This window comes from Sinocyclocheilus anshuiensis, unplaced genomic scaffold (assembly GCF_001515605.1).
Source record: "Sinocyclocheilus anshuiensis isolate Anshui unplaced genomic scaffold, SAMN03320099.WGS_v1.1 scaffold421, whole genome shotgun sequence".
In the NCBI taxonomy this organism is placed as follows: Eukaryota; Metazoa; Chordata; class Actinopteri; order Cypriniformes; family Cyprinidae; genus Sinocyclocheilus; species Sinocyclocheilus anshuiensis.
This window is the reverse complement of record NW_015540859.1, coordinates 757,088-770,302: the sequence shown is the minus strand read 5'-3', so window position 1 is coordinate 770,302 and position 13,215 is coordinate 757,088. Positions and strand designations below refer to the sequence as shown.

Sequence of the window (13,215 nt, the reverse complement as noted above, 5' to 3'; positions counted from 1 at the left end):
AGTTAGTAATAACAATCATCATGCTAATAATAATTTTTTTTTATTATTATTTTATACTCATTTTGATATATATATTCAAAATTATATATACATATACATATACATATATATATATATATATATATTCAAATTTCTGCTTGTGCAGCCCTACAAACAAGCACATCAAACCTGGAGCTTTTTTAAATTGCATTTTAAATCACATTTGCAATTTTTATAAGAAAAGCTGATTTTGCTACATCATGCAGCTTTTCCATGAAATGAAAGTGGATAGGATCAGTGGCTATCGAGCTCCAAAAAGCGTGTACACTATATTCCAAGCTTTCTGAAACCACCCGAGAGCTTTGTAATTAAACAGACCAAAATTTAAGTCTTTATTCACTGAAAATCATGCTTCGAGAAGCTTGCCAGTTGAGGTCATCATTCACTTTCACTGCATAGAAAAGAGCAGCTTAGACACTCTGGGTTAAGAGTCATATATGTTTTGAAAACGAGTAGATTAAATGACGCAATTTTCATTTGTAGTAGAGGTCTGCATTCCCGCGGGAACCGCAGGAGGTGAACAAAGAGTGAACATATAGCAGGAGCGGGTGGGTGCGGAATATAACCTTGCGGGAGCGGGCGGGAGCTGGACTAAAAAAATAGTCCCGCGCAGACCTCTAATTTGTAGGTGAATTCCTGTTTTATTACTCTCTGTGAAAGCAGGAATTCCCAGACGAGCGGGAGTTCGTTCACAGAGCACGCAGACATCGGTCTACTCTGATCCTTCGGTTCTATCGACTGAATTGAGAAATGACACTCTTTTCTTTGATAGACTTAGTGAAATTAAGTGTAAGAAAAAAAAGTGTAAGAAACTTAAAAGAACTTGAAAGAAAGTTAACTAAAACTAAAATCAAACCATAAAAAACATTTCTATTACTTAAAATAAAGCATCCAACAAAATCACTACAACTTTAAATTTAAAACTATAAATATATAAATATATAAAACATTTTATATAAAATATAAAAACTGTAAAGGACATAGCATCACTAATGTGATTAAACGCAGCAATCTTTTCCAACAGAAGGTCAGACGAAGAAGAAGATGATACGCAATAACTCAGAGCAAGCCGTCAGGTGGAAAGTGACAAACATCACGACTCTATTTTCTCCAGAGCTTAACCTGGGTGGAGGCGTGCGAGGCCTTGTCAACGTGGAAAATAGACAGCGCACTGGACTTCCTTTTCCCTGAAGAATGGAATGTCTTCCGCTGGACGCTGTCGAGACAGGAAACTCACGCCTGTCCTCTCCGAGCGGACTGTGTGCTTACGTGTTGAGGTTTGGACGAATGATAAGGTACCTGTTCTCTGCATTCAGAATAACGTCTTTATAAAGAATAAAGTTTTCAAAACAATCACTAAAAAAGTCTGTGCACTGGCTTCCTATTTTTTGCTGTGCTGGCAAGTTATTTCAGCCTATGTAAATTTTCAGTCTATCTGAAATGAAATGATTTTATTTGCAAATGTGATGCTCATTAAATGCTTAATTAAATAGCTTTGGATATTAACAATGTTATCAAAACTAGAAATCCTTGTAAACAAAGACTGCTGTTGCATGTTGGTTTGTGGGCACGTTATGTAGTAACACAATCGGGGTGATTCTGAGAGAGCTTCACAAATGCTACAGCAGCGTTTCGGTGGAAATCAGATGACAGATGTGCAGTGGAGGGATAGGAGGAAAGCGATACAGGGCTCTACATCTCAGAAGAGGTTAAAAGAATATAAAAACTAAAGAATATATCGGGTTCAACAGAAGTTACGCTCAGTAAGATTTTTAATGTTTTTAAGGAAGTCTTTTATGCTCATCAAGGCTGAGTTTATTTGATCAAATATACAGACAAAAAAAAAAACAACAGTATTTTGAAATATCATTACAATTTAAAATAATGGTTTTCTATTTTAATATATTTTAAATTGTAATCTATTCCTGTGACCAAAGCTGAATTTTCAGCATCATTAATCCAGTCTTCAGTGTCACACGATCCTGATTTATTATCAATGTTGGAAACAGTTGTACAGCTTAATATTTTTTTGGAACCCGTGATACTTTTTTCAGGATCCTTTGATGAATAAAAAGTTAAAAAGAACAGCATTTATTCAAAATATAAATCTTTTCTAACAATATAAGTCTCTTTACTATCACTTTTTATCCATTTAGCACATCCTTACTGAATAAAAGTATTAATTTCTTTCACAAAATTAAAGGGAAAAAAAAAAATGAGTGACCCCAAAGTTTTGAACGGTAGCATATATCGTTACAACAGATTTTGATTTTAAATAAACGCTGATCTTTTAACTTTTTATTCATCAAAGAATCCTGAAAAAAAGCATCACAGTGCCCAATGTTACAGTAACATATGTTAAGGGACAAGCTGACAATCCTTTTCTGTGTAATCAACCTTATGACATAAATGCTGTCGACTGAGCTCAACTTATATTAAACATGAAGCTTTTTGTTTTGATGCATGACAGCATGGGCAAGACCAGCAGAAGAGGAAGAGAACAGCAGGAGGAGACAGACACGCTTTAAATAGATCACTTGGAGTCGACTGCAGGAAAGAAGAGTTGTGGTGTGAGCGGAGGAAGGCACGGACTGAGGAGACAGTTCAGGTGAAGAACAGGAGATGTCGTCCCAGCATGTGACCGATGAAGGAAGTCTGTGTGTGTTTGTACACCTACCGTCTCTGGAACTACCGGAGCGGTGGCCGCTGACACTCAATGTGCGGAAACAGCGCCACCCTCCTCTACCCACGGCAGAGCGCTCTGGTAGAAGACATCACTGCGTCTCGCCAAAAAGACTCCTGGGACTGAGGTCAGACCAAGAGGCGGGCAGCAATTTTACCGACAGGAAGTCCTTCCCCTTCCCCTAGTAAAACACACAGACCTCAGGAGCTACTATTGTCAGTTTGTGACATCAGCAGAGTCACATCTGAGAGCAGCTAGAGAACCACGAGTCATGTGTGCACCTGCTTATTAACCCTGTAAAGCCTGACATATGAATTAAGAGCCTGTAAAGTAGGGTTGTGCCGACAGACCATAGTATCGTGTATCGACGATAGTCAGAGATATCGCCTGTGGCTGATGCCTCTGACGATAGCAGGACGATTATTATTATTATTATTATCAGGCTAGTAATACCATCTAATTAATATTAAGGCTTCTTTGTTCCATCATATTTCTTTTTCCGGGTTTTTACAGTGTTCTAACCAATTACACACAATTACGTTGAGTTTATGAATCAGAGATGCAAACAGGTAAGGGGGGGATTTGTAGTTACTTTAAGGTGTTTATATAAGGTAAATATTTCTTATGTCCAAAACTGTAATTTTTCACAAAGAAAAACAAAACAAAAAAATGTTTAACATCTTGTTGCAATATTTTACAAAATTCAAGATTGAATACATTTGGTCAAAATCCCATGTTATAAAAGATTAAGAGCTATGCAGGCTATTTAAGACAATACTTCTGATTAGACGGCAATGCTGACCTAAAATGCAAAATGTTTGCCCTCTCTCTCTTCACCGTTCCTGCATCTCAGACCTCAAATACATGAAATATTAGTAGGGATGCACGATATTATCGGACCGATATCGGCCGATAATGGCTTTAAATGTACATATCGGCATTGGCCTGATATGAAAAATTATGCCGATATGTCTTGCCGAGAAGAGTAGGTTAACTCACATGTGCTCAGGGTGTGCTAGCGATTAGATCACCTCAGCAGTGTGACTAATTTTTGAAGCAAAGTTTTGCCTGAATGGTGATTAGATTCACTGCTTTGGATTGCTGCATTTAAGAATTACACGTTTGGTGTGTGATAGAGTAAACCGTAATAGCACGTGCAGCGGCAGCAGTGGGAGCCTCCCCCAGGTCCTAATGCCCGTTCGGTAAGGAATTTTAATTCCGTAGGGGGTGCTGTTGGCCTACTTTTAATAAAATTAAAGTAAAATACACAAATAACATTTAGACTGTGTTTCTGATTAAATAAAGCAGTAATTGATGCCATAAAATCATGAGTATGTTTTAATTTAAAGGTCAGAAGATATAGCTTACATGAATAAAAAAAATCACAAACATGACACTTGTAAATTAAATAATTTTAAATATACTGATTTATTCATTAATGTGTAATATGTTATATATTTTAAACAAATTATGAGCTCTAAAAGATTTTCAGAATTTTTACAACTCTTTTGCTTTACCATCTACAATGTTACTACTGCATCTTTCTGAAAAAAATGCAATTGATATATAGTTTATTTATAGTTATTTTCAAAGCTTCAATGTAATGTCATTATAAAATAACTTCATTATTGTTTATTTAATTGTAACAAATAAGTTCTTGCTAAAAACTAACCAAAATTAAAAATAATTTGCTTATAATTTCCACACAGGAGAGACTTGGTGTTGTTTCCAAACAAAAGGAAATATATCGGTATCGGCATCGGCTATTGGCCAAAAAGTGTTGAAAAATATCGGCATATTGGATATCGGCAAAATCCAATATCGTGCATCCCTAAATATTAGACAGATTTTCAATTAAAGAGTAAAGAAAATACTATACAAAACTTATTGAAACAACCAGTTTTTTTATTTACCCTTGTAAGACCACAAGGGCTAACTGAATTCTGACTCGCGAATTCTCATCATAAACAACAAAGTGCAGATGTACGTGCGATGTAAGTATAAGAGATTTATTCATCATACAGTGTAGAGCTTCACAGTTTATAACGGAAGTGTTTTTTAAAGTGCTTATACTCTCGCTAACTGAAGTCATTTATGATGTTCTTTGGTAATGTAAATGTTCTTTGCTCGTTTTCTTTAGCTGCTTTTCGAATAACTGAGGAAATGTAAGCATTAGTAACTTACAATGTTTCTATTAAATTGTTATCATGTTAAATACAAATTCAGTCATATTAAAAACATTAGGCTTATTTTAGCCTTACGCTGGAGTTGGTTCACTTTACCAAGTAAATAATTAAATAAATTTGAACTATAATATTGTGTATCGGCGATCTCACAGGCTGCCGATAGGACGATATTGAGTATATCGCCCAACACTACTGTAAAGTCTCATTTTTAAAATGGAATAGTTTGAAACTTTAAATAAAATGTAAAAAAAAAAATGCATATGTGCATGTGTTAAAAATTTTACCAAAAACAAACAAACAAAAAATACATTGAGTTTTTATGGCACATATAGGATGATATAGTGAGAATATAGAGCAGTGCTTCTCAAAGTCCGGACTCCGGTCCGGATTCGGACCCGGAGGGAATTCAGTCCAGACCTGCCTCCATTTAGTATTTCAAGAACACTAATTATTTCCTACTTTGATAAATGCATGTTAAACTTGTAAATAATATATTTCGTTTTTTAATATATTTTTGAAGATGGTCCGAAATGAAAGCGAAGGCGAGATATTGAAACTTTTCCTTCATGACATTTGTTGTCATGACATCCAGTGAGCGTATGACGTTTGACATAATCGGACGACATTTCACCGCTAATATGAGTAATTTTTTATTTATTTATTTTTGTTATCACTTACATTATGGCCATTTGACTTATAGCCGTGTCCAGTGTTTCCATACATTGAGTTATTTGTTATTTTCACAAAATCAAAACTGACCACCACCAATAGATTTTCCAAAAGGATTCTACTTCGTTGAATAAACTGAGCAAGGTGCTTTGAGCCTTGTATTATTACTATGAATTAGGCTACTACTACTACTACCATCTTGTGCCCTGCAATAATCATTTACTCAAACTCGTTTTACAAGATAAAGGGGGAAAAAAAATCAGCCAAACATATCGGCAAAAAAATCTGCATAATATATCGGCCATCGCCTGCCCTGATTTCTAAATATCGGCATCGGCCAGAGAAAAACCCTTGTCGGTCGACTTCTAGTGCTGACACTTAAATTAATTGTTTTGCCACTTTTGCACTTTATTTTTTCAAAAAATGTATGTTCATTTGTTATGCATGTTATGTATGTTTATTAAAAACAAGTTTTGTAATAACCAATTGTTCCGGCCCGGACCTTTGACACTGATGAAAATTCAGATTTGGACCTTTGAGTATAGACTTTGAGAACCCCTGATATAGAGGAAAAACGTCTCGGTTACGCATGGTAACCCTCGTTCCCTGAAGGAGGGAACTGCATTGGCTCATTTAGTTTACACTCAAAGTAGATTGGTCTCTCTAAGCGAGATCCCAATTCGTCGGTCATCCGACGTGACGTCGAGAGTGACCGACTGAAAGGGAACATCTTAATTTTACTCAGGGGTACAAACAAAGCAAATATATCTAGGGTTAAATATCAGCAACTTTCATTCAGGAAATCTAATTATGTTGGCAAATGCTTAGTTTACATGGACTGCTGTAATCTGACTATATAAAATAGTGCTAAAGCATTAGATTACTAAAAAATTACAATTCTGTCATGTAGTTTCAAACCTCTATGACTTTTGTCTGTGGAACATACAAGGAGATATTTTTACAATCAAAAAAGTAAATATATATCAAAATAAATAAATAAAAGTCCAGTCATATTACCATCTACATATATGAGTGCATTATTGCATTAAATGGCTCTACATGAAGAAGAAACACACACTGTCACTTTAAAAATGTGACTATTAGAAAAGGTCAGAAATTTTAATTTATCCAGTGTTCAGATGATTGTGTGATGCTCTGGAGTTTGACATTCATTTCGAGAGCTGGCAAATGAGGTTTTAAGGTCTGGTCTACATCTGACATGGCTTCTAACCTGGCTCTGAACCAGTTATTGAGCATGAATGAGAAAAGCAGCTGTTTATAACCACCAGAGCAGCCGTTTTCCAGAGCCTGTAATAGAACAGAGCAGTGATTTAGCTGGGAAATGGGCACAGAGTTATTCATAGAGCTGCTCTTCTTCAGCAATGAGTGTGTCCTCGACACTACCAAACCTCTGTGTCAACTGCTCACCACATACGTTCAAAAATGTAGGCCTAGTGTTAAAGGGATAGTTCACCCAAAAATGTAAATTCTGTCATTAATTACTCACCCTCATGTTGTTCTAAACCCGTAAGACCTCTGTTCATCTTCGGAACACAAATTAAGATATTTTTGATTAATTCTGACAGCTCTTTGACCTTCCCATAGACAGCAATGTAATTACCACGATCAAGGTCCAGCAACATAGCAAGAAGATCGGTAAAATAATCCATGTGACATCAGGGGTTCAACCGTAATTTTACGCGTGACGCAGCTGACACAGAATAGCATACGCTGTTTATGTTCAGTGGATACTCTCCAAAATGGCACTACAGTGATGCGGAGGAGACGAATAGTTGAATAAAGTCGTTATTTTTGTTTTCTTTGCGTACAAAAAGTATTCTCGTAGCTTCGTAAAATTACGGTTAAACCCCTGATGTCATATGGATTATTTTACCGATCTCCTTACTACGTTTCTGGACGTTGATTGTGGTAATTACATTGCTGTCTATGGAGGGTCAGAGCTCTCAGAATTCATAAAAAATATCTTAATTTGTGTTGCGAAGATGAACGAAGGTCTTACGGGTTTAGAACGACATGAGGGTGAGTAATTAATGACAGACTTTTCATTTTTGGGAGAACTAACCCTTTAAAACACTCAATCCAGTGCACTTCAGAGTTCAGACTATTTTACTTAATGATAACTGGCCGTAAGTGTGAAGCTCACCAAAAAAATGTGTCTGTTTGAGTGCAAGACGTGAGAGAGAGCTCAAAGCAGGATTCACACGCTCCAGATCTCACTTCTTGCACTGGAATATTTCAATTGGTGATGATATAAAAATGTGCAAACGGCAAACTTTCGTGACGACGCAGCACTGGCCCGATCAGGACAGTAGTTCTGTCAACTGTCCCGAGCATCGTTCACGCTGGCCACAGGCCATCCGGCAGTCTCTATTATCAAGCCCTGCATATATTTTGTACAGAATTCATTTTGTTTTGGCAAACATTTTTTGCAAGGCTTTACAACACACATTCTGGGGTTAGTGTTTATTAGATTTCCATTTACATTTTTAGTGGCTTGTAAAATGGAGACAAAAATGTCACTAATGTGTGTTGGGGCCTGAGCTCAGAGCTGAGCAACTGTATTTCTTCAGCTTTCCCTCCATCTGCTTCTAACACACATCTATTCATCAGAGACATCAGTGACCAGCCATAGAAAGATGAACTGATTAACACTAGCAATATGCAGAACTACACATTTTTTTCTTCAACTAATACTTGAATTATGAAGAAAGTCCTGTATAATGGCTACATCATGTATATCACCAGACCCTGATCAGACATATTTCAAAGGGACATATGGACACTTCATCCAGTCTTTTAATGGTAGAACTGTATATTCAACAAATAGACTAAATAACTATAAACCTTTATTGTCTGAAACGCTAACAATTTACTTGAAGCCTTTATGTATAACACATTATAATTATTCATAATGTACATTGTAATGCATTATATCTTTTCATAAATTAATGTAATCAAAGTCAAAAAGCATACTATTTACAGCTTCCTCGTTACATCTGAAATTAGATGTTTGTCATGTGTTTCAATTAAGGCTGGGCAAGTTAACGCGTTATTATCGCGTTAACACATTACTTAAGTAACGCCGACAATTATTTTATCGTGCATTAACACAATTTTATTATTATTATTTTGAAAGTCCGTTGCTCACTGGCTCTGAATACAGATACAGACAAACCATGGGTCACAGCAATGCGATTAATCGCGATTAATCTCAGAAAAATCATGTGGTTAATCGCGATTTTAAAAAAGATGTAATCGTTGCCCAGCACTACTTTCAATGCATTATACTTTCTGATGAAATAGACAAGTATTATAATGTTTTATATCTCTGGTTACAATTATTCACAAGATTAAAAAGATTAAAGATTATTATTATAATAATAATACAAGGTGCTTTACAAAGCATTAATTCCGCATTAAAATGACTTTTCTAAAGCATTTAAAAAGAGTAAAGTGATACCTAATGATCAAAGACCAAAACAACCAATTTCACTGATGTCATACTCCTTAAAAAGCACCTCATGTAACAAAAGCACAAACCATACAAAACACTGACTCACTCTACACACACACAAACACACACACACACACACACACACACACACACACACACACACACACACACACTTCACATACTGAGCTGTATGGAGTATATTTATGATCAGCAGGGGGAGAAATAAGAGCTCAGATGATGTGAGTGAATCTAGGACACAACACAAAACAAACATGCACACACGCACACACATAAAGACACCAACCCGTCACAGGCCACCAATTTACTGTGACCTTACACTATGATACGATAAAGCAGACTAAAAGCACAGAGGCGAATAAGCAGCTCTACAGGAGAAGAGGAGCGCTGATGGTCAGAATGAAGAGGAGTCTTTGGTTTCAGGCTGCTCTGTCTCTCTGGGATTGTGGGTAAATGTGGAAAATCAGAGACACATCAAAAGCAGGTTAAGGACGGCGCAGGCTGTGCAGAACCACTAAAGATTACAGCCAATCACATGGCTGTGAACGGCCAACAAACGCTCTCAAAGTTTTTTTTACTTGCTTGCTTTTTTTGCATCTCTTTGCAACTTCTATAAAACCAAAAATAACTGAAAACTAAACTTGATAATCAACCATTCTGACCCATTTCTAGTTTAATAACCTTTGAGACACAACTTAAAATTCAACTTTCCTGCCTAATTTAATTGCACAAATAAAATTAACACTGCAAGTCTATATATAACAAACCCATACAATCTAAAAATAAGTCATGTAACTCAAATTATTTTACTTCAAGCACACATTAAAAAATGACATACATACATAAAAAGGCCCTATTGCAATTTGTGCTTTTCCTATCCACAATTTCAGGACTTCTTGAAAATATAAAGGTTTTTGTTATACCATTTAAGATAACACTTTTTAAGGACCTGCAGAATCTCCGGTGGCACATTTAGCCCTTTTTTTATTTTTACAAAGAGAACCATGTGTGTGAGGAGCAAAGTCTTAGAAAATGTAAAATACTTTCAGGTTAAAATCATATTTAAAGCAAAGGTTCTTTAAATACAGGACCAGCAAAGATCACAGAAGAACACTTATTTTAATGCTGTTCTTTTATTATATTTGTTGAGCTATTCTTATCACAATGCCTGGTTTCCATATCAAAAACCATATCGAGAATTTTCCAAAATGGGTCACACACACTGTGAGGTTGTGGCATGGCATGATCTGTGTCAGAGTCAAGGCACAACAGCAGTCGACAAGTCCCTCAAAGCTCTGATAATCTCCAGCATTAACCGCATGAGAATGATTGACAGCTGCAGGTGCCTCGGCACAGGTGTGTATGTATGTGTCCATTACCTTGACGGCGAAGCTGCATTTGCCCTCGCGTACGGCCTCCTCGTCTGTCTGCCACTGGTGCGGCCGGCTGGACTCTGGCACATAAACGTCTTTCTTTCGCCGGAAACTCTGCCGTAGCTTATTCATCGCTTAGCCTCCTCCTGCAGACGTTTCAGACAGATGAAACAGACAGACATCTGATTATCTGCTCCATTGATGATTGAAAATGCCAAAACTATTGGAAAAAGTAAAACAAAACAATAAATACAGATTATTTCACAGACAAAGTATCAAAACTTCAGAAGTCAATACCAGCACCAGTATAGCGCTCAGATACCATATTGAGAGATTACTAGAAACGGCAAAAACACTCGCATCGTTACCTTACATTTTTAGCATCTCCTTGGTACTGAATAGACTAAATATCTTTTTAGTGTTCAACAGCTGAAAGAAATTCACAAAGGTTTGGAACAACAAGGTTAATAAATGACAACATTTTCAATTTTGGGTGAACAATCCCTTTAAGGAACTTACAGTATTTTCACAAAGAAATGAATAAAAACATGGATAAAAAGGAAAACACTGTAAAGTAAAAAGTAAACAATGTAAATCACACAAACAGTACATGCGTTTGTATGCAAGCTTCAAATGCAGAGGATCTAACGGCTGGATTCGAGTATTGGCTTCCTCAGCGCTGTCAAAATAAAAGTCCCACGGACAACAAAAAAACTACGCTTTGTATAGATGTAGCTGTGTAGAAGCAAGGAGTTTTTCATTTCTCTGTCTACTTATCACACACTCGCGAACACAAAAGTGAACAAGATCCGAGCGGCGTTCACCCCTGAATGCGCCAGCACACACACACACACAAATGTGTGGAGTCACGCAGTGCTGAGTCACATCAGAGCCACTGCAGTCAGTCAGTCAGTCAGTCACCTGCAGAGCCAGACAGCAGACACACACACACACAGCACAAGTTCCAGAGAGAGCAGCACAGAAACAGGCTGAAGATTCATTGCCTTTTACACTCCACAGAAGCTCAGATTTCAACAGTATACCGTGACGCTCATTTGAATGAGCCAGGAGAGACACATAACCACACACACACACACACACACACACACACAGTTTTCAACACCAAAGATAGTAAGAAATGTTTCTTGAGCAGTAAATCAGTATATTAGAATGATTTCTGAATGATCATGTGACACTGAAGACTGGAGTAATGATGCTGAAAATTCAGCTTTGATCACTGGAATAAATTACATTTTAAAATATGTTACAACAGAAAACCGTTATTTTAAATTGTAATAATATTTCACTATTTTTACTGTATTTTTTAACTAAATAAACAGTCTTGGTGAGCAGAAGAGAAGTCTATCAAAAACTGACTGCAGACTTTTGAATGGTATTGTATATAAACCTCGACGCTTCGCGAGCAGCAGTTCCTCTTTCGTCACACAGAAATTCTTTCTCAGTCTGAAAATGCAGAGTAGCAGAAGAAATGCAGAGGAAAAAATGTTACTAAACAGAAAAGCTTAGCGCGCGCGCGCGCGTGTGTGTGTGTGTGCGCGCATGTGACATCAAACGGCCGGACCTGTGCCAATGAGTTAATCTACAGTCAGAGGACAGAAACTGTGAGAAACACACAAGAAAGCAGCACAGAGGAAGAGGAGAGAGAGAGAATCCTTCATAAAGCTCAAGTTCAGCAGCTTTCCTCCGCTCGTCTGTATTTAGGTCAGAGTGACTGCAGGCCGCGGGTGAAGCTCTGTCCCTGATGCTGCGGAGGAGACGATGAAAAACACCACTCCACAGATTTCTGCCACAACTCATCACTGAAATCTTCTCTCTGCTGACATCACTCTCTCCATTCGGGTTCAGTCTGAAGCTCTGTTCACACTGACAGTGATCGTATCTCTGGAGTAGGGGTCGACCGATTATCGGCCTGGCCGATTATTGGCGCCGATACCCAGCTAACCAATCACAGTACATTTCGTATTTCAGAAGGCAGGCCTTCATTTGATACAGGAACTATTCGAGCCGTTCATGCCAGACTGGGGAGAGAGGTGTTGTAATTAGGGGTCGACCGATTATCGGTGCCGATATTAAGCATTTTTATGATTATCGGTATCGGTCATTTTCAAAACCGATTCACCGATAAAATAACTTCATTTTGAAATGCGCTATTTGGCTCTGATGCAGCCTGTCAGAACTCACCACTCTGTGGCCTAAAGCAGTCTCCGCCCACCGCTCATCTGATTGGTTGGGAGTCATGAGTCCGACCAATCAATGATGAATTCACTCTCACTCCGAAAGCGCTTGCTAACTGGAGCTGCTTCAGTGATCACGCATCAGTTGTCTCTCAATAAGCCGCAAAAATACTATTTAAATATGGATCCAGCATGTTCTGCGTGTCTCTGTGTATGTAAATGGCACAGACCAGCGGTTTTGTTGTCTGCACATACAAAGTGCGCGATGCTCGCAGTGATTTCAGCTTCTGTCGTCTCGCGCGTTTTTGAACGAATCTACTGAGTCAGTGATTCATGATTACCCATTCATAAAGACAGTCACTTGCTTCATTCTGTTCAAACGAATCAATTGAATGAATGATTCAGTGATAAAAATCCGTGATTTGCCGCCACCTGCTGGCAGTTTCAGTTTCATTTTTAGGTACAATTGCAGTTATTTAAATCATTTAATATTTCTGTATTCAAAATTTATTTAAAACATTAATCTCCACATGAATTTATGAATTTAATTGCACTCATGCCACCTCTGAGCCTCACT

General features: G+C 37.4%; 1 protein-coding gene across 3 annotated transcripts in view; it reads right to left on the bottom strand.

The window, feature by feature from the left end:
- The window catches only part of LOC107687942 (protein numb homolog), a 79,913-nt gene that overhangs the window by 17,187 nt on the left and 49,511 nt on the right, over positions 1-13,215 (bottom strand). For 2 of the 3 annotated variants that reach the window (XM_016485432.1, XM_016485434.1), the window contains exon 2: positions 10,450-10,589. In XM_016485432.1, coding sequence (XP_016340918.1) covers positions 10,450-10,575 — 126 coding nt within the window. In that variant the 5' untranslated portion in view covers positions 10,576-10,589. Of the gene's footprint in view, positions 1-10,449; positions 10,664-13,215 lie in introns of all 3 variants that reach the window. The other variant, XM_016485433.1, reaches the window with a different exon arrangement.